Source organism: Amphibalanus amphitrite, unplaced genomic scaffold (assembly GCF_019059575.1).
Source record: "Amphibalanus amphitrite isolate SeventyFive unplaced genomic scaffold, NRLGWU_Aamphi_draft 000009F_arrow, whole genome shotgun sequence".
NCBI classification, from domain to species: Eukaryota; Metazoa; Arthropoda; class Thecostraca; order Balanomorpha; family Balanidae; genus Amphibalanus; species Amphibalanus amphitrite.
Genome location: NW_024881505.1, coordinates 1,196,804 through 1,220,905, shown reverse-complemented (window position 1 = coordinate 1,220,905; position 24,102 = coordinate 1,196,804). Strand labels below are relative to the sequence as shown.

General features: G+C 46.9%; 2 protein-coding genes across 10 annotated transcripts in view; one reads left to right on the top strand and one right to left on the bottom strand.

The window, feature by feature from the left end:
- Nucleotides 1–314: 314 nt before the first annotated feature.
- Nucleotides 315–24,102, top strand: part of LOC122380259 (lysine-specific histone demethylase 1A-like) — a 29,127-nt gene continuing 5,339 nt past the window's right edge. Inside the window, exons 1-6 of one of the 9 annotated variants that reach the window (XM_043363345.1) lie at nucleotides 315–336; nucleotides 21,724–21,868; nucleotides 22,192–22,369; nucleotides 22,720–22,862; nucleotides 23,121–23,282; nucleotides 23,875–23,991. In XM_043363345.1, coding sequence (XP_043219280.1) covers nucleotides 21,752–21,868; nucleotides 22,192–22,369; nucleotides 22,720–22,862; nucleotides 23,121–23,282; nucleotides 23,875–23,991 — 717 coding nt within the window. In that variant the 5' untranslated portion in view covers nucleotides 315–336; nucleotides 21,724–21,751. Of the gene's footprint in view, nucleotides 337–19,991; nucleotides 20,511–21,723; nucleotides 21,869–22,191; nucleotides 22,370–22,719; nucleotides 22,863–23,120; nucleotides 23,283–23,874; nucleotides 23,992–24,102 lie in introns of those variants that run through there. The other 8 variants (XM_043363278.1, XM_043363286.1, XM_043363328.1 and 5 more) reach the window with 8 other exon arrangements.
- LOC122380311 (protein obstructor-E-like) lies at nucleotides 9,216–17,907 on the bottom strand. Its single transcript, XM_043363367.1, has 6 exons — nucleotides 17,814–17,907; nucleotides 14,815–14,897; nucleotides 11,697–11,829; nucleotides 10,932–11,132; nucleotides 9,859–10,066; nucleotides 9,216–9,504 (listed from the first exon to the last, which is right to left on the bottom strand). The coding sequence occupies exons 1-6, from the start codon at nucleotides 17,857–17,859 to the stop codon at nucleotides 9,492–9,494; spliced, it is 684 nt and encodes a 227-aa protein (XP_043219302.1). The 5' UTR covers nucleotides 17,860–17,907; the 3' UTR covers nucleotides 9,216–9,491.

Here is a 24,102-nt window from a genome sequence, read left to right as displayed (position 1 = left end):
CAAGATATTAGACTTTTACTTTTGTTTACTTTTTGGGATCTCTGCTGCTCCTAGCGACTTTATTTGAAAGTGCGGCATTTGTTGCGCGCAAAGCAGCATATACCACCGCGTGCTACAAAACGTTTTAGTCAAACATTTAATGGACGTTCGAAAGCCTGATGACGTCATCAGATTCCCGTAATGGTTAAGAGATAGGGACCACGCTGGTCCCACCCTGCAAGTAAAGGGAAGAAATTTCTTGAACACCATAAAGCTGCGGGGGTTGCGACCAAGATAAATGGTGGTTTCTGAGCCTGGCCGCAAACTTGGCTATCTCAACTCAAAACTAATGTTAAGGTGGGAGGGTCCCTTTAAGCGCCGTGCAATTTATTTATTAGTTCAGACATAATTCCTGAGAAGTCGTCTATCCCTGTGGGGCTGTAGTAGGTATCGGCAAATACGAGCTAAGCGTCTGTGAAGTAGTAAATAAATTTGATGAAATTGATCGTCTGTGAAATCTGGTCAAAGCAATGTGCGCCAACCAGTTTTCTCAGTAATTTAGCTAGCAATTCTCGTGCTATGTTCAAAAAGATGTTTACAGTGAGGGGCAAAAAACGAACTATAACACGAGACGCGGAGAATGCAACAGTGCACACGACACTAACACAAAACGCGGAGACTGCATCAGTCAACAGTACAGGGACCCGCAGTTGCTTCTGTACACACTAGTATTTCAGCGTATTCTTTGCCTGTGACACCGTTGGAGGCGAATTGGGAAATGATTGTGTGCTTATTAAAACCACCATCTGAAAGGCTTTAAACTGATGTGCTGCTCTCCTAATTCAGTGAACTTTTTATGGCTATATCAGCAAAACATTGTTTTCAGCGCTTTTTCCTGCCCCATTCCTTCTAAAACCTGGAACCGCTTATTCCATTTACTCCTGCCATCTGACGATGGTCGTGCTGACTACTAGTTCCGGCGCTAGTTACTGCTCCAGTTTTGCACCCGGCACAAACTCAGGCGGCACCGGGCCGTGGCTCGACCAGAGGAGGGTCGGACCGAGCCGACTGCCTGGGGCGCGGTTAGATCGGACGCCGTGCTGGGGAAGGGGACGGGAGTGAGGGGGAGGGGAGGAGGTGATCACGTGGTCCGTCCAAGCTCGCAGACGGCCTGTCCTGCGCCCAGCCATGTTCCGTGATCCAAAATGGCACGAGAGCTGTGGAATGCGTGGAGGAGACGCTTCGAAAGCGAATTTCAGCGGCACTAATTTGCCATATTCTGTGGAGATAAATGAATATTATCTTATTGCAGAAAAAAATTGTATGCCTAAGCTGTATAGTGTATTCCATTCGGGAGAGTGAGCACTGTTAAGAACAGCTTGACCGCGCGCATCCCTCTTGTGTGCAACGAATTCCTGACACATAGTCCCTCCGTAGACTTTTACCACCCGTCTGCATCATTTCGGAGTGAGGCTTTGACGTACAGGGTGTCCGGATAGTTCTGGCGCTTTTCAACATTTTCTAAAACAAATGCCATTGGTTCATAGATACTAATCAATGGATCAAAACAATGACCAGGGACACCAAGCCACATGCTTCCGCTACGTGCTCATTCAATGTAACCACCGTCGGCGCCGACGACGGCCTCGACGTAGGGGAGGAAGCGTCTGCGGGTTTTGACGATGCGGGGCATTTCCAGGCCCTCCCATGCTGTCATGATGCGAGTCTTCAGCGACTCCAGGTTGGGGTGAGAAATGGCCTAGATCCTGTTCTACAAAACGCGTAGCACGCCTTAGTCGAGCGGGTCAGGTTAGGAGAATAAGGCGGCCTAATCTCATTTCGCCACGGTGATCTGGCCCGGCAAGCTCCTCTGTCAGTTTAGCTTGAATGGCGGCGGCGTTGTTGGAGGGTGCTCTGTGCTGTTGAAATGCGAAGTGACCCTTAGGGCATGTCGTCTTGACCCTCGGGTTGATGTGGCTGTCCAGGAACCCCTCGTGGGCCAGCCTGTTATTCATTTATTCGACATTGACGAAGATGATGGGACATTTTTGTCCATCAGACCCCCGCACTTTCTTCGATTGCCGCGCTGAAATGCTGCTCCGTTCCCATATCGCGTTCGAAACGGTCTGAGGATATTTTTTAAGGAATTCCCGAGTCGAAATAAACCTTTACCTGCTAAACCATTCATCGAAAAACGCCGCATCGCGCTGCAACTCGCGCCTCGTTCAAGTCGCACCCGGCCGCCGCGCGCAGGCATTCAGCGACAAGGCGCATCTTCGCCCATCTACCCATCACTGAAAACGATTTCAAGGTCATATTTACACGACCCCTGGCTGAGCAATCAACGAGGGGTCATGTCTGTGATGATTGGCTGAATGTCCAATAATCACAGCGCGCGTTACACGGCGTCCAAAAGAAGCGCCAGGACTTTCCGGACACCCTGTACGCCCGTACTCTGGGCAGCTACATTGGCTGATTGAATACCTACACTACAGCCTCTGTTTTCAGTTTTATGCATGTGTTCGTGCATTTTGTCGATTGCCTTTTTAGTTATGTGACTGCATCCGTAAGTGGGCTCTTTGTGCCTGTGGGTGTCTTGGTGATAATAAACAAATAAACAAATAAGCTGTATCTTTTTATAAAGTTGTAAATAGGATTATTTTTAGGGACTTATGGTCTCGTATACACAGTGAATTGTGTTACATTAAGCCGTTTCGCTGTTATGGTTACTAACTGAAGAGTTATCCTTTTTTCTCACAGGGAATGACAATACAATAACAATACGAATAAAACCAGACGTTTCGCACAAAAAAGTGCCTCTGTCAGTGGCAAGAAATAAGTAATTAGGCATACATGTTTTCTTTCGATAAAATCGATGAAGTAGTTATCTTTATTTTCTAAGATATATTTTCAGCAGTTTTTTAAGCACATCATGGAAGCTTATAAACATTTGTGTATTTTATCGGCAACCCGGCTGGCCAGACCGAGACGGTGCCGCATATAGTTCTCATCGATGTTAAACCTATACACTTATTTTTCTCCACTGACGAAGGCACGTTGTTGTCCGAAACGTTTGGTTTTATTCGCATTGTTTTTATATTGTCATTGTCCGTGAGAAAAACATACTCACATTGACTGGTCTCAGTTCATGTAGAAATTGTTGCATATTCATCAACACAGATAAAATGAATATTAGCCCTCACTACACATATAAGTAGAGGTAGACCGCGCCCCCTGTTTTTCACCAATAAATCGCGATTCGCGGCAAAGCGAAGGATTGCGACGATTCTTTGGTGCCCTGGAGTTAATCAAATTTACAACTTCCCGGAAAATTAAATAGCCCTGATCATTTTTGCATCTTGTCTGATAATTTTAAATCCCTGAACCAAATTACCTTTAACCTGTGATTATTTTTCCCAAGATCATGTCAGGCCAGAATAGCAATTGAAAGTCAGCGCACATCTTCTGTGTGTTTCCATAGTCGTTTCGTAATTAGCAACGTGACAACATGTGAAATATACTATCTCATGTTTGTCTCATTGATTGTTGTGGGTGCCAAGGTCACGTGAAACTCAGGGTTAAGGTCATTTACTTGAAATGATATCGGTTAACCCTATTAGTGGCAGGGGGGGGGGGTTGTTTTTATCCACCCCTCAGGTTTTTCGGGAATATCTCCGAAACCGCTGAAGCTACGATGCTGAAATCTTCTGACTTTTCCTTAAACTAAATTGGGCACATTCCCTGAAAATTTCAAGTTCATAACTTTACCAGGGGCGGCTCCAGACCACTGGGAATTGGGGGGTCCTATTCGTGAAGCGAGTCATTTGGGCGAAGATCACGATGCTGCACCAGTTTTACGAACAGTGAATGAAATGTAGCATGTGATAGCATATACAAAGTTATTGTGCATCCTCTTTTGACACGTTTTTGCTATAATAGGCGGATCCAGGCGTCCAAAAAGGGGGGTCATTTTTTACCTCCCAACATAGGTGCCCTGACACCACCTATGCATGACCAATACAATTTTAGTCGTTCTCTCCTAAGAAAATTGTAACATAACAAGACCATTGCCACCCTTTTTAGAAACAGTACCAACAAAAACCTTATTTACTATACTTTTTGTGTACCCCCAATCTCAATGATCTGTATCCGCCTATGATTTTTGAAAATGCATATTTTTAGGATCCATGTGAATTCCTGGTTCATTCTCTATCGATCGGCAAAAGTTGCGTTAAGATTGGTTCAGAAACCTCGCCGTGATAAACAGTCTAAAATGTATCTGTAATTTGCCCGTTTTTACCCCCCTCTACCCCCTATTGACATTTTTTAATTTTAATTTTTTTAGAAATGTAGATCTCGTTGAGCCAAATCGAATGCCGTTTGAATTTTGAAAATCGGCCGGTTAGATCTCGAGATATCAAGGGGGGTCGTAAACAGCCCCCCCTGCCACTAATATGGATTAGCCAAGAGCCTGCCACTAATAGGGTTAACTTCCTTAAATTCACACCTTTTTACTGTGGTTTTTAGGAAGTGTTGGTTTGAAATTTAGCACTCATTTTAGCATTTGAAAACTGGCATACTTAGGTATCAGTTATAGTGCCTATGCAATATGTTGCAAGGCTGTAAGTGCTGGTTAACATTCTATGGATAGGTGGCAGAACGCCTAATGGGTGATCTGGCGTAAGCCGTCCTACCCCAAATGCTTTGATACATCATCTTTGATCAAAGCAAGTGCAAATTCGGAGTCAGAAGCAAGCCAAGTCCCAGCAAACTTCACTTGTAGAAATTCTAGCAGGACCCATTTTTACGTGCTTTTGGGTTATTAACCTGATCTAGGAGGTCAACCAGTGACCTAGGATCTCAGCATTGACCAGGACATAAAAATAATTGGCTTTCTCTCGTCAGCGATGACCAGGACCCTCAAATCATCGGATTTCTCTCGTCACGAGCAGCTCGCTCTTTTTTATTTTTCAGCGAAGCTCTGGCTATTTTTATCAAGGGCCGAATGGCTGAGGGTTTCTACGCCCCTCCGCTACATGTAAGACGCTGGAAAGAAATGCCTAAGTGGGTGAGGGTTAAATATCGATTGTTTTTTAAGTGCCGAAGCCCGAAGCACTTTAATTTACTTCGATAGCAGTTTTTAAGACCAACGAGCTCGAATACTATAACTTCTTGAACAATCTAAGCACCACATAAGATGAATCGTAAGAGAAGCGGCTCAAGATTAAGGAGCTATGAGACACTTAATAAAAACGGCATAGATTAGAAACTGCACCTAACTTGCACTGGTTTTTAAACCTTTTCGTTGCAGACTGGTAGATTAAATTTTAGGATTGATTTCAGCTGATGCTCAAATGGAGCTATTCATTCGTTCATTCATGCGACCATCCAATTCCATTCATAAAAGAAGCCAGTGACAAAATTGTTCATTTTAGATAAGTGTGAAATACAAACTCAATAAAAGTTAAATGATATGGCAAATTTGACAGCTTTTATAATGAACAGACAAAAAACTTTAACAAATCAAAGTTGAGAGCCCCAAATAGGGGAGAGTGAGGGCATTTTTTAGGCCATCACAGTATTTGTCAACCAGGGCTGCGGAGTCGGAGTCGGAGTCGGAGTCGGAGTCGGTCGGAGTCGACAGTTGTGACCGGAGTCGGAGTCGGAGTCGGAGTCGATTTTAGAAACCCGAGCCGGAGTCGGAGTCGGAGTCACCGAAAATCTGTCGACTCCGCAGCCCTGCTAGGTCTGCGGAGTCGGAGTCGGGAGTTGGAGTCGGTCGGAGTCGACAATTCTGCCCGGAGTCGGAGTCGGAGTCGGAGCTGGTTTTTGAAAGCCGGAGTCGGAGTCGGAGTCGGAGTCGCCGAAAATCCATCGACTCCGCAGCCCTGTTGTCAACAATTGTTGTTTGGGGGGCTGGGGAGGGTGGTTACTGGCTCATAATCTGTCCCCCCCCCCAAAAAAAAAGAAAAGAAAAAGAAAACGAAACCGATCATCCGCGAAAAGAACTATTGAGCTCGAACCAAGGTGACGAATCGATTTATAGGTATGCAGGATGGCTAACAATGCCACTTTTTGACTTCTTGTGTCAAATAAATTCCATCATCTGGATAGCACGTCAACATTCTATGACATTTTGTAACAAACGTATACTATTTGGCGCGACTAGCCTCATAAATGTTCTGAAACTAAAACCGTTTCTTCGCAATTAACTTGAACCACGTCATCCCAGCTTATGCACGACAAACATAAAATAATGCTTCAGGATCACTGCACAGTGGGGATTTTTCCGATCTAGCACGTATTTATTCGTAGAGGGCAAACCATAGGTAGAATTGTAGCCAGATTGTGCACAGATGTTGGCTGGTGTGTCCTGGTGAGAATTTTACTTGTAAATGTGCATAATCAACATAGTATAGGGGGTTCAATTGGACCCCCCGCTCAGCCGTTTGGCCCCTGATCAAGCTAGAGCTTCGCGGAAAAGTCAAGCGTGCTGCCTATGACGAAATGAGGCCGAATATATCCAATTTCAAAGTCCAAGGTCATAAGCTGACTTTCCAAGTCAGTTTAATGACCCAACTAAAGTTGGGAAATCGAGACCTCTTGAAACTTCGCAAAGTTATGGTGTTACGGGGTATTTTGGGGTGCTGATCACGAATTTCTTGTTAGTTTTGATCACAGACGATGTCTTTATGCATTTAGGCCAGGTCGGGTCAGGTCAGGTTAGATCAACTAGTAGGCGTCCTGCCGGCCATCCATAGAAGTGTTACCTACTACTGATAGCTTCGTAACATGGAACGAAGGCACCAGAATTACTTCGTAAATATTCAAATGGCTGCTAAAATCGAAATCAGCACTAAAAACTACCCTAGAAACAAGTAAAACTCGAAAAAGTGAACCAAGGTCATCAAAAGGTCACTGACCTTGACTTGACCTTCACGTGACCTTGACACCCACCATTATGCATGGCACCAACATCATTTCACATATTTGAACGTTTAAAACCACAAAAAGACTGGAAACCGCGGATAATGTGAGCTGGCATACGCCGAATCGCGATTCCGGCCAAACATGGTCTCGAGAAATATGCCACAGGTCAAAGGTCAGTTGGGTCAGAGTCATGAAATTTTCAGATTAGATGTAAAATTGATGATCTCGAGGGCACCGAAAGTTTCGGCGCGGTCGGCCGCTTTTTGCGCGAGTAATTTGCGGAAAACCATGGGGTTTTATCCGACCCCTTCCCCCTCCCCCTCCCCACAAGTGCGATGGTTAATAAGGTTACGGTATGTATAATTTACAACGCTTGTAATCCTATTCCTAATGAATGTGTCTCAGAAAATATGCATCATATAAATCACGAAGTAAAATTATTCGCCTATGTCCGGAACATACCTATATCGTGCTGTTTGCCCTAGCGCTCCTAGAGTGGGGTATTAAGATACTCTAATGCGAATATTCCGTGTTCAGGCAAGTTCCGGCAGCCAAACTAGGCGTTGTCTTGTGCAGGAGAAAGTGGCGAATTCGATAGGATATGTTTCGGAGTGGAAAAGTGCGGAAAACATTGTTGATTTCCTACATTTATCTAGAATACCATTCCTTCAATATGGTGTCTGTAAGGGTTTTTTGTAAATAACATTTTTGTGACCTTAGTAAGGTTGTGGCATACTTTCTGTTTGCCATTCCATTCCTAATAAAGGTGCCTTTCAGACGATATGCAACTTTAAGACCTCGCAAGATTAAAACCAACAGGACAGGACAATGAAATTGAACTATACTTTCGGGCCTTGCTGAGCCCATTGAGTAAACACGCATGAGTGTGAACTTTGGGCGCATTTTTCCTAGTTTTGCTGTGGACATACAGATAAAACAATGCCATATATGAAAAATTCAGACATTTCTTAGCCCCACTGACACAAAAAATAAGCAAAAATCCAAAAAAGATTTTTTGAATTAATAGGCGCTAGATCGGAAAAATCCCCACTGTGCACTGGCCTGAATTCCAATGCTTAAAGTTTACTCAAAACCGGTGTGGCTGAGGCACTCTTCGCTACATCTCGTGACGGCCACCATTGTATTGCATTTTTCGGTAAGCTATAAGTTAATAAGGAAAGGATTGGTGAGTGGGTTGAAAACAGCCCTCACCCTCCACCCCCCCCCCCCTCCTTCTTCTGGAAACATAAGTAAGCGAAAGATCTGGCGATGGTTTATCCGCCTCCTCTGCCGCCGCGCTGCGAGGCTTCGATTCGTTCGGTATGTGGCTTCCTGGGCGGTCCTCCCCGGAGGCAAGGTGAAAGGTCATGGCCTGTATCAGAAATTTATACGCTGCTGAATATGTTTTATAGTTCTTCCAAGGCCTTGGACACCGTTTTATTATATCGGATAAGCATTGCACTTACTTGTCAATCAATACATCTAAAGAAAACTTGATCATAATCTTAAACTGCGGCAATTGTAGTTCTGCTTATGGTTGCCTCTTTATGATACGGGCCACCACCACCTCCACTGCGCTGGAGCTCTGGCGTTCTACCCCTCCCCGCTACGGACCGGCCCTCGGGCTAGGTGTGTTAGTACTGAGCGCAAACCTGTAGTAGTCACGTGACTTTCATTCACGTAGCGGGAACAGAAGCTATAGGCGATACCAAGGACGGGCTCTGGGGAGGCAGCCGGCGCGGAAAAATAGCACGATTGTAGTTTTGGAAGAATATCTGTTGTGGTAAGAGGAATTATACAAAACATACGTCCTAGGAGCAAACATGTGTTATTCCTCCATACTTTGCACTACATTTCCTTTCTCCAATGGCCAGCACTTAGCAAATAATAGCGCAATGCTAAATTGGTAATATATGTGTACAGTAGCAACTGCGGGTCCCTGTACACCGCTGGCGACCGGTTGGAAGGGTGCTTTGCACAAGCCCGTTGGAAGTACTCTCTCGCCCTTCCGCACGTGCAGGGCTCACTATCTCGCTCGCTCGTTCTTCGCCCAAAAGGCGTTTTACTGGTGTGAATATACTGCAACGGCACCACTGACCACATTACAATTACCTCGACCTACGACGGATGATGAGCATGAATCAGTTGAAATCTCATTTCGAGCGTTTGCTGCAAAATTCCGTTTCTGTATACGACTTAATTCACCGGCTGAATTGGTGGTCCGAGACTATCTAATTGAAGGGTGGTCCACATAAGTCAGTTGGGTCCAATATTGCTCTCGCTCGTTTGCCGTTCAAAAACCGTGATACTGTTAAAATGTATTACATTTGGAGAATATTACCAGCACATCCTCGATTTACAGTGCATGTTGTGACTTGTGTTCACACAGTCTAAGGGCGATCTGCTGCGTTTACATATCGACAATGAACAATTCTTCGTCATAGTACTTAGCTACCATCTGCCATAGTTACACAGCAGACGCGTATTGCTGGGCTGGTACTTCCTGCACAGCTTGAAGTTTTCTTAGGGAACTTCTCATTTCATTGATGCGCAATCTCGTTAAAGCTGTCGAATATGTCTGCTTACTTTCTCACTCTGAAAAAAAAACGGAGAAATGTCAGTCGTGGTGGAACTTGGAAACAACGTCCAACTCACCCACTCACTCGCTCACTTTTTCTGGAATCATTGGAAGGCTTACATCCCTCTTTCGCTTCTTTACTGTTCCGTCTAAAATCCTGTCATCAGTTCCATTTCTCTCCAGTCTTCATTTCGCTCTCCCTCACCCTTCTTCCCTCTTCTCTACTCTCCTGTCGCCTTATCTCTCCCTTCCTCCTTCTCTCCTCCCTACCCCCTCTCCCTCTCCCTCTCTCTCTCTCTCTCTCTCTCTCTCTCTCTCTCTCTCTCTCTCTCTCTCTCTCTCTCTCTCTCTCTCTCCTCCCCCCTTCTCACCCGCAGCCGGGCACCAGCTCGCTGCTGACACAGGTCAGTGAGTTGTCGTCCACCGACTGGCTGGGCGGGCACTTGATGAGCCGCGGGTAGTAGTTGACGCACGTCACCAGTCTGTCGCACTGACCGGTGGCGAACCGGGGGAACTGACCGAACCGGATCGACGCCGAACCGACCGGGATCTGACTGGGACACGAGAAACCCACCAGGTCTGCGGAACAGAGGGAGGTCGCACGTGATTCGGGTCAGAGCGGGGCGTTACGGTGGCGCCTGGGGGTGCAGTGTACAATATCGTAATCAATAATATCGTCGGTAAACGAAAGGTTACCTACTAAACACTTGCACGCTTGTATCGTTTACCATGCCTATTACCCCACATTCATCAACTGTAGTGCTTTGGGTCACATCATATATTTCGGTGCCAAGGATTTTTAACTATACCCATTTTAGCTGTAAGGACCATCTGTTGACCGGTTTGGATGTGTTTATGGTTAGTGGTTACGTTCCCGAGGGATCAATTTCAAGGCTGGGACAGCGTTTGGCAGGACTTGAGAGGAGCATTGGCCGGTGTTAAGTCTGCAATATACCGTGCTAGACAGCGGTTTGATGGGCCCTACGACACCGCAACATCTGTGCGAGATGACTTAATGACGCGGCTATTCAGCATCAGCCGCTAAAACCGGCGAAAGGCACATCAAAGGCAGCGACAGGGGCTCAGACGCGTCAGCACGTCTCCGGGTCTTTACGATATGCAAATGAGCTGTTGGCAGAGCTCGCATCACGTCCACTCCCATCACTTAACGTCAGTTTGAGCGGCCTTCGACTGAGGAGACCAGCCCAAAAACAAACCGCCGAGGCGGCTTGAAGTGGTCGAATATTTCAATCTCCTTAGTCCTGTGTCAAGTGACCAGTCGGAGAGTGCAAATTCCTTAGTCAGGTGAAATAAACGCTGGAGCACTTTTTTTGAAAATTTGAAATGTCGCCGTTACCAGAACACCGACGGTTATATCTGTGGCTGGAGTTTGGTCTGACGGCTGAGTTCCAGCGTCCGTCCTGGGACTTCGGATTACACTTACGCTCGGCGTCGCCGATGGAGCACTCTGGGATGAGATCGGGCCAGTTGCACGCGTGGTTCCGGTCGTCGTAGGCCAGACCCTCCTCGCACAGGTCCGGCTCGGCCTCGCCGAACGCGCACTTGATGGAGTAGTCGGCGCAGCCCTCTCCCGACGGGAAGATGCCGAAACTGTAGGGGCACGCGCCGTCGCGGGCCGGCGTCACTGTAAAGGGCGGCGGGCCGTTGCGTCAGAGGTAGGCCGGTGCGCGTGGAGCAGGAGGGGAAAGGTCAAGGTTGTGCTTCTCCGATGTTTTAGGATTCAGAGAAAGATGGCGGGCCTTAATCCGAAACCAACGGTGGCGTTGTTTTCTCGCCTCCGCCGATGTTTGAATGGTGAATACTGTTGTCTTCTTATAGCGCTGCCATGCATTTTACAGTATTGGCTGAGAAAATAGACTTTATTTGAGTCCCTCTAGCTTTTTGCCCGTTTTGTATCCTCAGTTATGTAACGACCTACATTCAATAGATGCACTCCTATGCGTTTGCGCAGCATACAAACGCTGATAAACACAGAACTAGAATGCCGCATAACTGCGCACATTGAATTCATCAAACTGACTTACGGTACAGGACGATCTTTGTTTTCTGAAAAGCGATATGCAAATGCGCATGCCTTCATATTCAACAACGTATGCCGGCTTTACGGAAAATGACAATAAGAATGAAGACAAATGCTCACTACCAGAGTTGGCGATATCTGAGCAGCAATCGTTGCAGTGGGACTTACGCTCGAAGGGCCGCTCTCCGCAGTCGACATTCCAGTGGTAGTCGCAGTGCTCGTGGACGGCCCCGCGGCCCGAGAAGAGCAGTCCGTTCTCACATACCTCCTCGGTCAGCGTTCCGTTCGAGCAGAGAAAGTACTGTCGGCAGCGAGGGTAGAGGGTTATTGCCGTCGCTGCCGTCTAAATGCCGGGAGTAGGGGAGAGTGGGGCACATTCGTGCATGGGGCACATTCGTTTTCAGCAGTTTATGGGAACACGAGTGACTGCACGAGCTCAAGGTAAATTATGGAAATGTGTCTATCATTGCCGCCCTTCGTTCACCGTAGAAGACAACACTGTACCTGCTGTCATGCTTAATAAAAACGCAAATTTGTAATATTCGTGAGCTTTCCAAACTGTTCTCATATCATCCATTTTCGTGATCCTGACTCGGAAATGTGGTTCAGCTTTTCAAAATTGGGGGCGAAGGTGCTCACTCTATTCACGGAACTGCTGCAAACTTGTTTGTTGACAAAGTGTCATTTTTTCAACAAGAAATTTTGAAATATATTACAAATAACGTTGTGGGGCAGGTTCGTGTACGCACTGCCTGGGGGCACATTCGTGCATATTTTTTTTAGTTTTTGCTATTTATGACTTTATCTATAGTAGGTTTCACTATTGACGCTAGCCTGACTCAGTCTCGGCTGCTTGCGACGTCGTGACGAGTAATTCACGCGAACTTGGCGAGGTCACGGAGGCCGGCAGTTGGAACATTCTTGTTGGCCAGCCCATTCTTTCTACATATGTTGTGCAATGCATTCTTGTCGAAAGGAATCAAGTGAAATGACCCCCTGCCAATTTCCTTTGGTAAATTTCTGGTAATGCCCGGTAATTTCTAGAACTTTGCAGGGTGCACGGAAGTGCCCCACCCCTTGCACGAATGTGCCCCATAGGTGGGGCACTTTCGTGCAAACGTTCAGAGTTGGGGCATTCCACGATAGATCGTACCAGGCCCGTCACCCTCATCTCTCAGATTTGAATGAAAATTGGTACAAGGGGTAATCATAGGCTCCAAAAACACCTGCCAAAATATCAGACTTCTCAGATGAAAACTTTTTGAGTTACATTGCATAATATTTTCTAAACTTCAGATTGTAAGGGTGAGTTTGATGAGCTATAACTCAAAAACGAGCTAAGCAAGCAACAAACGGTAAACAGTTTTGAACTAACGATGAATCAAAGATTAATACAGCATTTTCAAAATTGGAAAGAAAAGCTTTACATATTGAAAAAAGTCGTAGTATTTTTTTAAATTGTCTATAATGGCCCTTGGGACCAAAATTTTTGCCATTTTTATTTCTTCAAAATAAACCTCAGGTCCTTTAAAATCGACATGCAAAAAATTAGAAAGGTGTTCTTTCTATAAGTTCCTCATTTAAATGTATACAAAATGGGTTTCCGGGGGTTCGGTACGACCCCAGCTCGCCGTTTCGCCTCTAATGGAGCTAGAACCTTGCGGAAAAAAACGAGCATGTGCGCCGTTACAAGATGCATCGAATGATACCACATTTTAAGGTCTCGGTTTCATTGGTGACCCCTGAGGTCATTTCAAGTGACCCAAATTACGGGTCCGGTTTTTGATAGATAACTTCGCAACAAATGGTCGCAGAGCCGCGATTTTAGCATCTTTGTGTTTGCCTAGCTCCGGCGCGTCGAATGGTATACTGTTTGTTCTGGTGAGGTCAGCTTAAGTCGCTGACCTCGGGTCAGCACACTGCCGTGTATTTGGCTCCGCTCCCCGACCGGGCGGCCCAGCCGGCAGCCAGCCGCCGGGCATCACGTGACCGCCCCGAGTCCGCGGCAAAGCCAACCAGCGCGGCGCTGGACAAACAGCGCCGCCACAGAGATGGTTAACAGTCCGGTCAGGCCACGACGCTGGGTGAATGAGATCATATTGCACATCATTCGATTCGCAACGTCTTCCCGAGTCCATTGGTAGCTTTCCCGTCTCTCTAGCTCAATTTGATCGAGAGTTATTGACGAAAAACTCTTATGACCCTAGTGACGTACGAATGACGTCACGCAAGGTCAACAATGCAAAAGTGAGGCAAAAATGACTTCAATTGAACTTTCAGTAACCAGTGATGTCACATGGCAGCTTTACCACACCATTTGTAGGCTCTCTTCCGAAATCGCAATTCGAAACCATTACGGTGACGCAAAATAAGTACATTTATAGAAAGAACACCTTTCTAATTTTTTGCATACTACTTAAAAATGATCCAAAAATGTTTTTAAGTAAATAAAAATTCAAAAAAATTTGGTCCCAAAGGCATAAAAATGCAAATGAAAGGAAACTCGAGCTGTTATATATCAAAAATAATATAAATTTCAAAATTTTAAAAATGCATATTATTCTTTCTTTCAATGCAAGGTCAATGCCGTATAACATTTGGCATTTGGATTATCCGTCTTAGAGTTACAGCCCGCCAAACTTGGGGCTGCAACGCAAGATCCAAAACATGTTATACACTATAACTCAAAAACCACTCATCTGATAAGCCTGAAATTGTTACAGGAGGATTCAGAGCCCCTGATTACCCCTTAGACCAATTATCGTTAAAATCCGAGAGATGAGGGTGTCAAATTGGAAAAAAGTGGTACGATCTATCGTGGAATGCCCCAGTTATTAAAAGTCATTTTTTCTAATAGAAGCAATAATTTTAGAGGATAACTTTTAAAGAGGAAAAATATCTGCAATAGTTCCTTTCCATACCACAATCAACAATTTTGCCGTTGCACTAACCAAAGAACAGACATATGGATTTATCCATTTTTTGCACGAATGTGCCCCACTCTCCCCTACAGACATTGGGCTGTGTTCGTACGAAATGGGTCGGGGATCAGCGTACCGACAGACATACAAGAGTCACCGAAAATTATAGGTTCGTCAAACAACATGCATGGACTTTTGAGCGCTTATCATGGACTTCGTGATAATTATGCATATACGTGATATACGTGATATACGTATATCACGTATGCGTATCAGCATACGTGATATACGTGATATACGTAATATGCGTGATATATTATGCATGGACATTCGGGACTTAGGGTTAAAAATCATACGGACTTTACCCTGTCGCATCCGCTGGGATCTTCATAGGCAGCCTCCACTTCCGGGTCATCGCAGGACGGTCGTGCCACATCTTGACCGACAACTGAAATTCAGAGCAAATGTTGCGTTGTGAGGGAGTGCCTATGTGCAGACGTTTTATTCGTTGGGATTGTGGTCATAAGTGACCTCACGGGCCACAGTGGCACTGGTGAGCATGACACGACTGAATACTCGCCCTCAGTCGCTTACGTCTACGCATAAAAGTACACACTGAATTAAACAATCGGTATTTTATAGGTACCTGGTTATACGAAATAGCAATGAGCTGTCCACCATCCGTTTAAATTGATTATTGTTTTTCGTTGGAAACACAGAAACAAAATCTTTTAACCCTCGCCCGTAAACGGCGATCTGCCACCTTCGCCCATGCAGGGGGGGGGGGGTTGGTGCGACCCCCCTTGGCGTTTGAAAACGGAGCGTCGTAGGGCTTAGCGGAAAAGACCAACGGATTGCTCTCGCCGAGATCTCGCGATTGGTGGTATATTTTTTGGTCATAGGTCAACATTTGACCTACTTTTGACCGGTCAAAGGTCAAATTTTCGGAAAAATAAACTTTTTCAACTTTCCGCGGCGATTGCGGCAAAACGGTGGGAGATATCGACTTGAAACCTTCACTATCGTGTTCCTTGATCAATTCTCTATCGTTTGGTATGTATTTTGTTTCCCTAGCTCTAAAAATGGCGCGTTGGGAGCGCCGGAAGTCGGCAAGGTCACAGTCGGCGGCAGAAATTCGAAAAAAACAAAATTTAAATTTTTGAAATCTGATTGTATTTTTGGATTTGGGAGGTCCATTTGCTCCCTATAGAAGCTAATATTGCTGCATATTCCCATTGAGGTGACAAGAATTAGCAAAATAGTGGTTCGGGCGCTTTTCAAAAATAGTACCGGACGCTGTTCCTCTTGTGACGTCATAGCTCCGTGACCTGACCTGACCCGGTCAAGTTTTTTATACCATATGATAGCCAATACTTGCCCCAACATGCATGGGAAGTTTCATCACGATCCATCAGCCGATGTTTCCGTACCACCGGCAGGAAACCTCGGGCGTTGGCACTCAGTTTGTGAAAATCCGGCCGGAGGCTGTTCCCTTTGTGACGTCATAACTCCGTGACCTGACATGACCCGGTCAAATTTTTTTATCAAAAGATGCGCAAGGTTTGCCCCATAAGGTACCCAAAATTTGGCGGCGCTGCGCGCCGCCGTTTTTGCACTATTTCCGAAAAGCCTCAGGGGGGGGGGTTGCACCAACCCCCCCCCCCTACATGGGCGAGGGTTAAATGCACGAAGAGTTAATTGCACACTCATATACCCAAATAATACCCATGCCTATGTATATTCTCAGCATTGTATCGCCACTATCAGCACTGACTTAAATCTCGCTTCACCTGCTTCACCATCGTTTCATAAACAGCGGCCAGGCAGAGAGTGGCGCATTCTCGGTCTCGCGGCAGACCGCTCAGCTGTCGATGCATTAGATGACTGGTCGAATGATGACTGATAGACGGTTGAGAGATTTGACACAGTGGAGGTCACCATAAACTACAACTGTGGAAGATTTTTTTATCGATTTTCTCATGCTAGCCTACCCGTTCTAATGCTATTTCTAATGTTATCCACACGCCGTCGGGTCAAAAGGAATGGCACGTTCGCCACCGACGTGAACACCTCACGCGTTATGCGTTTGGGATAGCCTGAATGCGTGTGGTTATGCGGCACTGGTAGACAAGACACCTTCCCTCAAATGCCGTTATTCTGTCCCAGGCTAGGCAAGGTGTTTATTTATTCACACCATAACTATGTCACGGTCATTGCGGTAGCATACCCCACCAACTGGGGATTATACTCCTAACGGGTCTCTGCCGTTTGGCACGGGCACGGCTGGTATTAATTGTCTGGCTGACCTCCATCATGTGCGGGTGGCCTACCCACTAGGCGGTCGAGCTGAGATGAAGGCAAGTCGGTATCTATATCGTGCGACCAGCCCGTTAGATACGTATGTACACAGTGCTCGTATAGGTACATGCAACACGTCTTTGAAGTGCAGACTGCAGGGTCCTTATGGCTCACTGTGCAGTATGCAATGTGTGCTTTGTGCATGTCAGTGAGAAGGAACATCTCACATTTTTGTGCATTGGATATCCCAACCTAAAAGCTTTCGATAGCTTTAGCTTTTATTTGTGCCTGTCAGACTCAGGTATATTGTTGGTATGGTTATTTGCATTTTGATTTACAAACACTCATAGGTACTGAGGCTAATAACTTATATTTTTTCTTTTACATAACGCATTTGAAACTATTTCAGCCAGATTATTTACGGTGCTCGTGCCGTCGGCAGTTTACAGCCTCGCAACTCGTCTCGTCCAGTACCGCACGACGCCTCCCGGGTGTCTGACCGTCCCGCTAAGCCCGCCTGATGAGGCCGTTCGTCTCGGGGTTTGTCCGGGGACTCGGGTATACGGTGATCGATACCGAAGGTCACTGTGGCACTAAATGCCGAGTGCTGACGGCAGTCGGGATAAGCCCTCCGGAGGCTCCCAGAACGTCTGTTATTCTGCGGTGGTTTGTGATACCTGGGAGGCGGAGTGGAGGTGCGCCAGCCAGTCAAGGGCAGCGCTCAGGGACAACTGATAACGCCATGATGAGGCATCGCCAGGCACACAATGGTTCGGTTAAATATTGGCTTTTGTCAAAAGTTTTTTTTCGCATTACGTACGTATTTTACTGTTTTTGGAGCAACAAAATAGGAAAAGAAAACGTGTTTTGTATGAGGAGCCATAGGCTGAGCCAGTTATTTCAGTGGAATGTTGATATATGTCGATTACTGTAATGAAAGAGCAGTCGCAGGAATGTATTTTAGACGTTTGGAATTATTTACAGTTACATGCTCCAATGCACTCAGCTACCACTTTGTAAAGGGTCACGATGACCCTTTGTATCGGTCATCGTGCACAACACTCACCGGCGCTGGCGCAGCAGAGGACGGTGAGGAGCGCCAGAGACCACATGATGCCTGTGCGGGTTCGTCTCGACTACTGACGGCAGCTCGCTCCTTCACCGACGCCGTCGCGGGTACCCCATGCCCCCCCCCCCCCCGCCTCAGGTACCGGCGCGGCCTGACCACGAAGGCCACCGCCCGCATCGGCGGGTCGGGGTGGGGATGTGGGAGAAAAGCCGAGTCACAATCACTGCTAGCTTATCACCGAATACGACAAAACTGACGTTTGATATCTTTATGGCATTCGTTGATAGCTCTGAGCGAATGTGTCTGAGTGCTGGATATATGCATTTTATTTTTAACTTGACCGTCCTTAAAACTCTGTATTTCAGAATGACATTCAAGGTAGCATGTAGCCATAAAATATTCGTAGACGGACATAACGATAACTGGGACCGTTGTTTTTACTTATTTGATAATTATACCTAGGTATATATGTTTTTATACTTATAACTATATGCCAAAAGCTAGCTTTTCGTCGCGGCTGTTAGTCTTATACAGAAGAACATTGGGTGGTCGAGTGCCGGATGAGACGGGTGGGCGGTGGCCACCAATTGTGCCGCCGCGGGGCGTGACAAATAGATATACAGATGGGGTTGGGTGTGGATCGAGACACAGAACACCGAGGCACAAACAGTCATACCTGACCTGACCCGTGCATCGGTACCGTACCGATTAACGTTCATCCCGAAGTTCGAAGAATGAAAAAAGACTTTCTCTAGATGTCTTCGAAGTGCGACGCACAAGTGTTGGTAATAAACGTTTAAAAAGCACGTTGAATAGAGCAACTGACAGGACAAAGCGCCGTGATGTCGGCCGTCCGTCTCGACCGGGCGCCGAACTCAATCTTCAACGCATTCCTTACGTCCGATCCGGCTGGCTGGCCTGCTATTGACCTGGCCTGACCGACCAGCCCGCTGGCGCTGACAGGCAGGTCAACGGGGCGGTACCTTGCTCCCGATGGTACCGTGACCGCTCGTGGACCAGTTCAGGACGTCCGGATTCGGGCTGTGCCCCCGAGTTTGACCCGACCGGACCGGCCGTTCAGCACCGACGTGACCGGCCGGTGACCGTTTGATCTGTGCTGCACCATATTATACCCTGTGCTGCACTGCCGCGCTGCACCGGATCGGTCGCACGCACTGGAACGCAGATCGATCAGTCCGGGGAAGGTGGGATGCGGCCGGACTGGATGGACGGGTGGCTATTTAACGTTTGCCTTGGGTAACCCGGTCGTGACCTGACCGAACACAGGTAGTTATGGGTCACCGGTGGGGTCCATTGCACCGGCCCGGAAGCTGGCAGTCGTCCTATGAGCTCCAGCCATCAGAAGCGTGTGTGAATCCGGTGAATCCTAACAGACCTGGTGATACACTATACAGCGGTAACTTAGGACAGGCCTGACGGTCAGGTCATATAACTAACCCCGCGTTCGATGTCTCTCTGACGACGAAGATTCTACGTCGTCCGGCCCAGGGCACTAAAGGTCCGGCCAATCCCATCCCATCCAAGGTCAGCGGGGGCTCGGTTGCGGTTATGGAACGTGATTGGCCGGACGGCGTAGAATCTTCGCCGTCCGAGAGATATCGAACGCGGGGCAAGTCACCTGTCGACGAGGTCAGGTCCTGACCTGGGATCACCTCTGACTATGTGTACCTGCCTGGCTGCCTATCAAATATTGGAAACCTTTGCTTCATCATCATGCACGCTGTTGTGACCCGAAACAGACGAACACAAAATAACAGATGATTATTCGTTATGCACTGTTTCTTGTTCACTAAAAAAAAACAGATATTCTTATTTTCAGGCAAAAATAAAAAAGGCCAAGGGTTACTGAGTCATAAACCAGATGACGTTTTGAGAACAAAGCTTTGTTAGAGCTGTCTTCCGTGCAATGCGATTATCTATTGGCTATTGCCCTGATTCCGGATTTATGAGTAAGTACCATATTATATAATGCAATCTGAGCTATTTCATTTTAGTAGTCTTGTTTCTTTTTCATCATGTCACGGCTGCGGGATTTATGTCCTCTCTTTCCATTGTGTTCGATTGCTCCTCGCGTCGGTAACATTCGACCAATTGTCTGTGAATGTGTGAAATTGGTTTTTCCTCATTATACAGATATTTAGTGGCTCAATAATAATTTTGCACTGCTTTTAAATACAACTTCTGAAAAATACGCCATTTTATCATAAAACTAGCTTAATTGCATGGTACAGTAGCATTCTATGATGCGAATGTAAATTTTCGTATCTGTTGCACTGCGTTTCGATTTTCATTGGTGAGAGCGCGCTGAACACGGCTGCAAATGGCATGGGTGGCTGCCGGCTGCTTTGTTGATTTTTACCTTGATTTTTACGTTTATCGGCTGGGTAGGTAGATACCGGTAATTGAGGCTTTGTTGATTGATATTTTGTGGTTTTGTGTACGAGGCAAAGCTGTAACACTAGCTTGAGCTGGAATATTCATGCATTATTTTTCATGCATCCTTTTGTCATACTACAAGATAAAAATTTGGTGAAAGTGAAGTGAATTTCTGTAGCTTTGAAATAAAAAAATTGCCTTAGATTCAAACTGAAAAGTAGATATGTGACATGCAGTAAGATCTCCTTTGTATTTGCTTGTGGTTTTCTGTAAGAATATTGTTAATGGTGCAGTGAGGTGCGAATTGCAATTACAGTATATATGGCTGTGCTTCGGCATGTTGGGGGGGGGGAGTGGTTGGTGGCTTGGGCCCAGTGTAGTGACACACTGAGCTTGGGCACTGGTGCAGTTCTGCAGATCATCATGCATCACAGAGTTAGCAGGGACCACTGAATGCCAAATTAATGTGAAATTTTATGTTCTCTTGCACAATTTCCGTCCTCTGTGGTTACTGGTTAGGGCGTGTTACCTATCTTTTGGTGCTGCTTATGTGGCTTATTAACTCCCTGCCACTCTTTGCATTATGACCCTTTATGAATGGGCATATCAAGGTTCAGCATGGACCTGCGCAGTGCACAGGTTACATTTATACTCTACTTTATTGCATTTATATTGTAATTTGGCCTCCATGATATGGAGGGCAAAATGGGAAAGGGAAAGAATGGTCTGCTATAACAATGTGGTGCATCATGCACCAGCCCACACAAACCAGAAGGTAAATCTGCACCAGAAAAGTCCTAACTAGGCCATGAAATACCTTAGTAGGCACAAAACTACTAACTGAGAGTTTGTCAAAGTTCAAGAACTGGATCATTGATCAGCTAGCCCCACTCTTGGCTGTGTTTGATAGGCAGAGTAGATGTATACTTCGGTAGGCATCCTAAGCACCAGTGCCACAGTTCCTCATGGCAATGGGCACCCACATTGCTGTAAAGGGATGCATTCTAGCACTCCACTTGTCCACTGCATTGCATCCAGAGTCAGTGGCAGATCCACACAGAACTTTGGACTGTGCTACTGTTGCAATGTTGTTCCAAGGCACATTCCATTATTAATCCACTCCTGCTGAACAAGGACATGGCCAACACAGACAAGATGTAATATATTTTTCATGACTTGCAGTCATTCAGAGTATTCATAATTAAATCCTGTTTTCAATGACATATAAACATAAGTACTAGCAGCATGATGAACAATAATTTATTGCTGATAAATGCCAAAAAGTGTGATGGGTTGTCCATTGTCTGGCTTATGGGACTTGGGAGTGCAGTAATTTTCAGTTGGTTTCCTTAGGCATGTATTTAAATTGTTTATTATTCAATTAATAATGCTCTCAAAGGGTTACCAATCGGGTCAGATTATCCATTTTGATGTTCTTAAATGTTTCTTATCCTCTGCATATAGAAAGTTTGTGTCATTATAGATAAGCATAATTTGATGTGTGGTCCAGTTTTAGATTGTCCTGAGCTGCAGCGGTGATGGAGAAGCCGGCCAAGACGGCGGGCGAGGAGCCGATTCCCGAGCGTCAGAGCGCCCGCAAGCGGGAGGCGGCTGAGCAGGATGGACAGAAGGCCATCAAGGCGAGGCGAACAAAGGTGAGATGACTAGAAATGTCCTAACTCCTCTGCTGTGTTATCCTAACTCCTAACTGTGCCTGTAATACTGGTGCTGAATATGTTGTGTTACTACTCTTACTGTTTGTGGTATATAAGTCGTCTCACTTGCACTGTGCACTTGCATTTCCTTTAAATTTCCGGCTGTGTCCCTTCCTTTTTCTTCAATGGACGTGTCATGTGAAGTTAGTGTTATAAACTTTTGTTCCAAGACTCGTTTAAAACACAGCTCCTTTTCTGACAGTGAATTATGTCTCAGACACTCTCTGTGCCACACCTTACGGCCGTCCTACCGCTGTTTTCAGGAGCTGGACGACCCCCTGGAGACGGACTCGGGCTCCGAGAGCCGCGACAGCGTCAGCCGGCCCACGGAGGGCGGTGGCGGTGTGGCCGGGGGACGCGGCGGACAGGACACGCCGTCGGCCAAGTCGGAGCGGGAGGACGAGCCAGACTCGGAGCAGGATGACCTGGCCGCCGCCACAGGTCAGTGAGACGAGGCTGGAGAGCTGGTCAGTGGGGAGAGGGGCTGACAGAGTGCGCTGTGCTGCTCCAGCAGCGACCAGTCAGTACTGGGCTTATCGACGGTATTCCGTTTCAACGTAATAAGCGTGGTTAGGTTTCCGGATGAATTGTCGCCATTGTCGGTGTGCCCGAAAGCTCTATTACAGCTCTAACGTATGAATGACTCATCCTCTTGTGTTATTCGTCAAATGCGTGATGTGCGAATATGGAAAAGCCGACGCGGTTGGATTTTTGTGTGAAGTGAGTGGCATGCGAAGTCCATTCCAGTGAAATGCCGCACGCCGCTTATAATCACCGTCTTCGTCTGTCAGGGTTCCACGGCCTGGAGGGCGCCGCCTTCCAGAGCCGCATGCCGTCCGACAAACTGACCTCGCTGGAGGCGTGCTGTCTGCCCGACATCGCCAACGGCGCGCCGCAGACGCAGAAACTCTACATCTACCTCAGAAACAGACTGGTGAGGCCGGCGACGCGGGGTGCTTGGGAGGAGGCTTTTTGGCATTGTTGGATTGGTGGAATGATGACAAACACTGGCGTCCTGTCATCATCTATGCATTTTTTCCAACAGACTTGTTCTTGTTCGTAACTTGCCAGGATATTGCGAACGTATGCACTGCAGTGACGCATGAGACACATACATAGTCAAATACATCTTCTCCACTCTGGTCTGGTACCCTGTACTAGCCCTCCTAACGCCACCTCTTTCCGTTTTCAGCTGCAGCTGTGGATCGAGAGCCCCAAGGAGGAGCTGACCTACTCGGGCGCTCTGGCGCAGATCGAACCGCCGTACAACACCGACACTAACCTCATACAGCGCACGCACGCCTTCCTCGCCCGCCAGGGCTACATTAACTTCGGCATCTTCAAACGTGTCCAGGTGAGGTGACGCCAATGTAACATACGGGAGGTGAAACTGATCGGACGGCACCGTGTGAGACGGGTCTGGGTGTTCTGGTGAGACCGATTTAACTAGCCCAGATATGATGACTCAAACATGGTTAAATAAGATGATTGAACTGGGCACGGGTTTGACGGACCGGTACTATACCTGGCGACGGTGACGCTCCGTACCCAGGACGTCTGCGACTGTGCCTGTTGCTAGTGGATGTCGACAGCCGTGTCTTGCGCTTAAGGTGCGGCCATTAATGAGGCTTATCTCTCGGTAAGCTGTTCGTTTAATAGCTGTAAGTGGCTATTAATCGGGATTACATTTGAATCGGTGGTTGCGTACGTGTGCTGGCCGATTTATGGGTTGTTGGAGAAGGTATAGGGTCTGGGTGACGTCATTTGTAAATGGCGGACACCAGCCTCATGCAGCGCATCAATCTAACGGACTTTGTTCTCATCTTCCCTTCAATCGATTTCAGCTGTTGTGGAATCGATAATCGAGATGTCATTCCTGATGCTCCAGGCGTTACCGAGTGAAAAGTGCGGCCGGTCCCGGTCTGAACCCCCTCCCATTGTTTCAGGCACTACCCAGTGAGAAGCGGGGCCGTGTGCTGGTGATCGGGGCCGGTATCGCTGGTCTGACCGCCGCCAGACAGCTGCAGCAGTTTGGAATGGATGTCACCGTGCTGGAGGCCAGGGTGAGCGACATAGGCGGACGTGGGAGCTTCAGAGAAAAAGCGTTGTCTAGCGGGCACACTGTGCTACCCATAAAACGAACGTGTGCTATTCATGGGCAATGGATGCAACTA

What these genes read in the sequence shown, in the direction of transcription:
- LOC122380311 (XM_043363367.1), bottom strand. Translation starts at nt 17,859, where the DNA reads ATGTGGTCTCTGGCGCTCCTCACCGTCCTCTGCTGCGCCAGCGCCG. An exon ending in CCTCTGCTGCGCCAGCGCCG is followed by an intron (nt 14,898 to 17,813) that starts GTGAGTGTTGTG and finishes TCTGAATTTCAG; the next exon opens with TTGTCGGTCAAGATGTGGCA. An exon ending in CTCCATCGGCGACGCCGAGC is followed by an intron (nt 10,067 to 10,931) that starts GTAAGTGTAATC and finishes TCTGTTCCGCAG; the next exon opens with ACCTGGTGGGTTTCTCGTGT.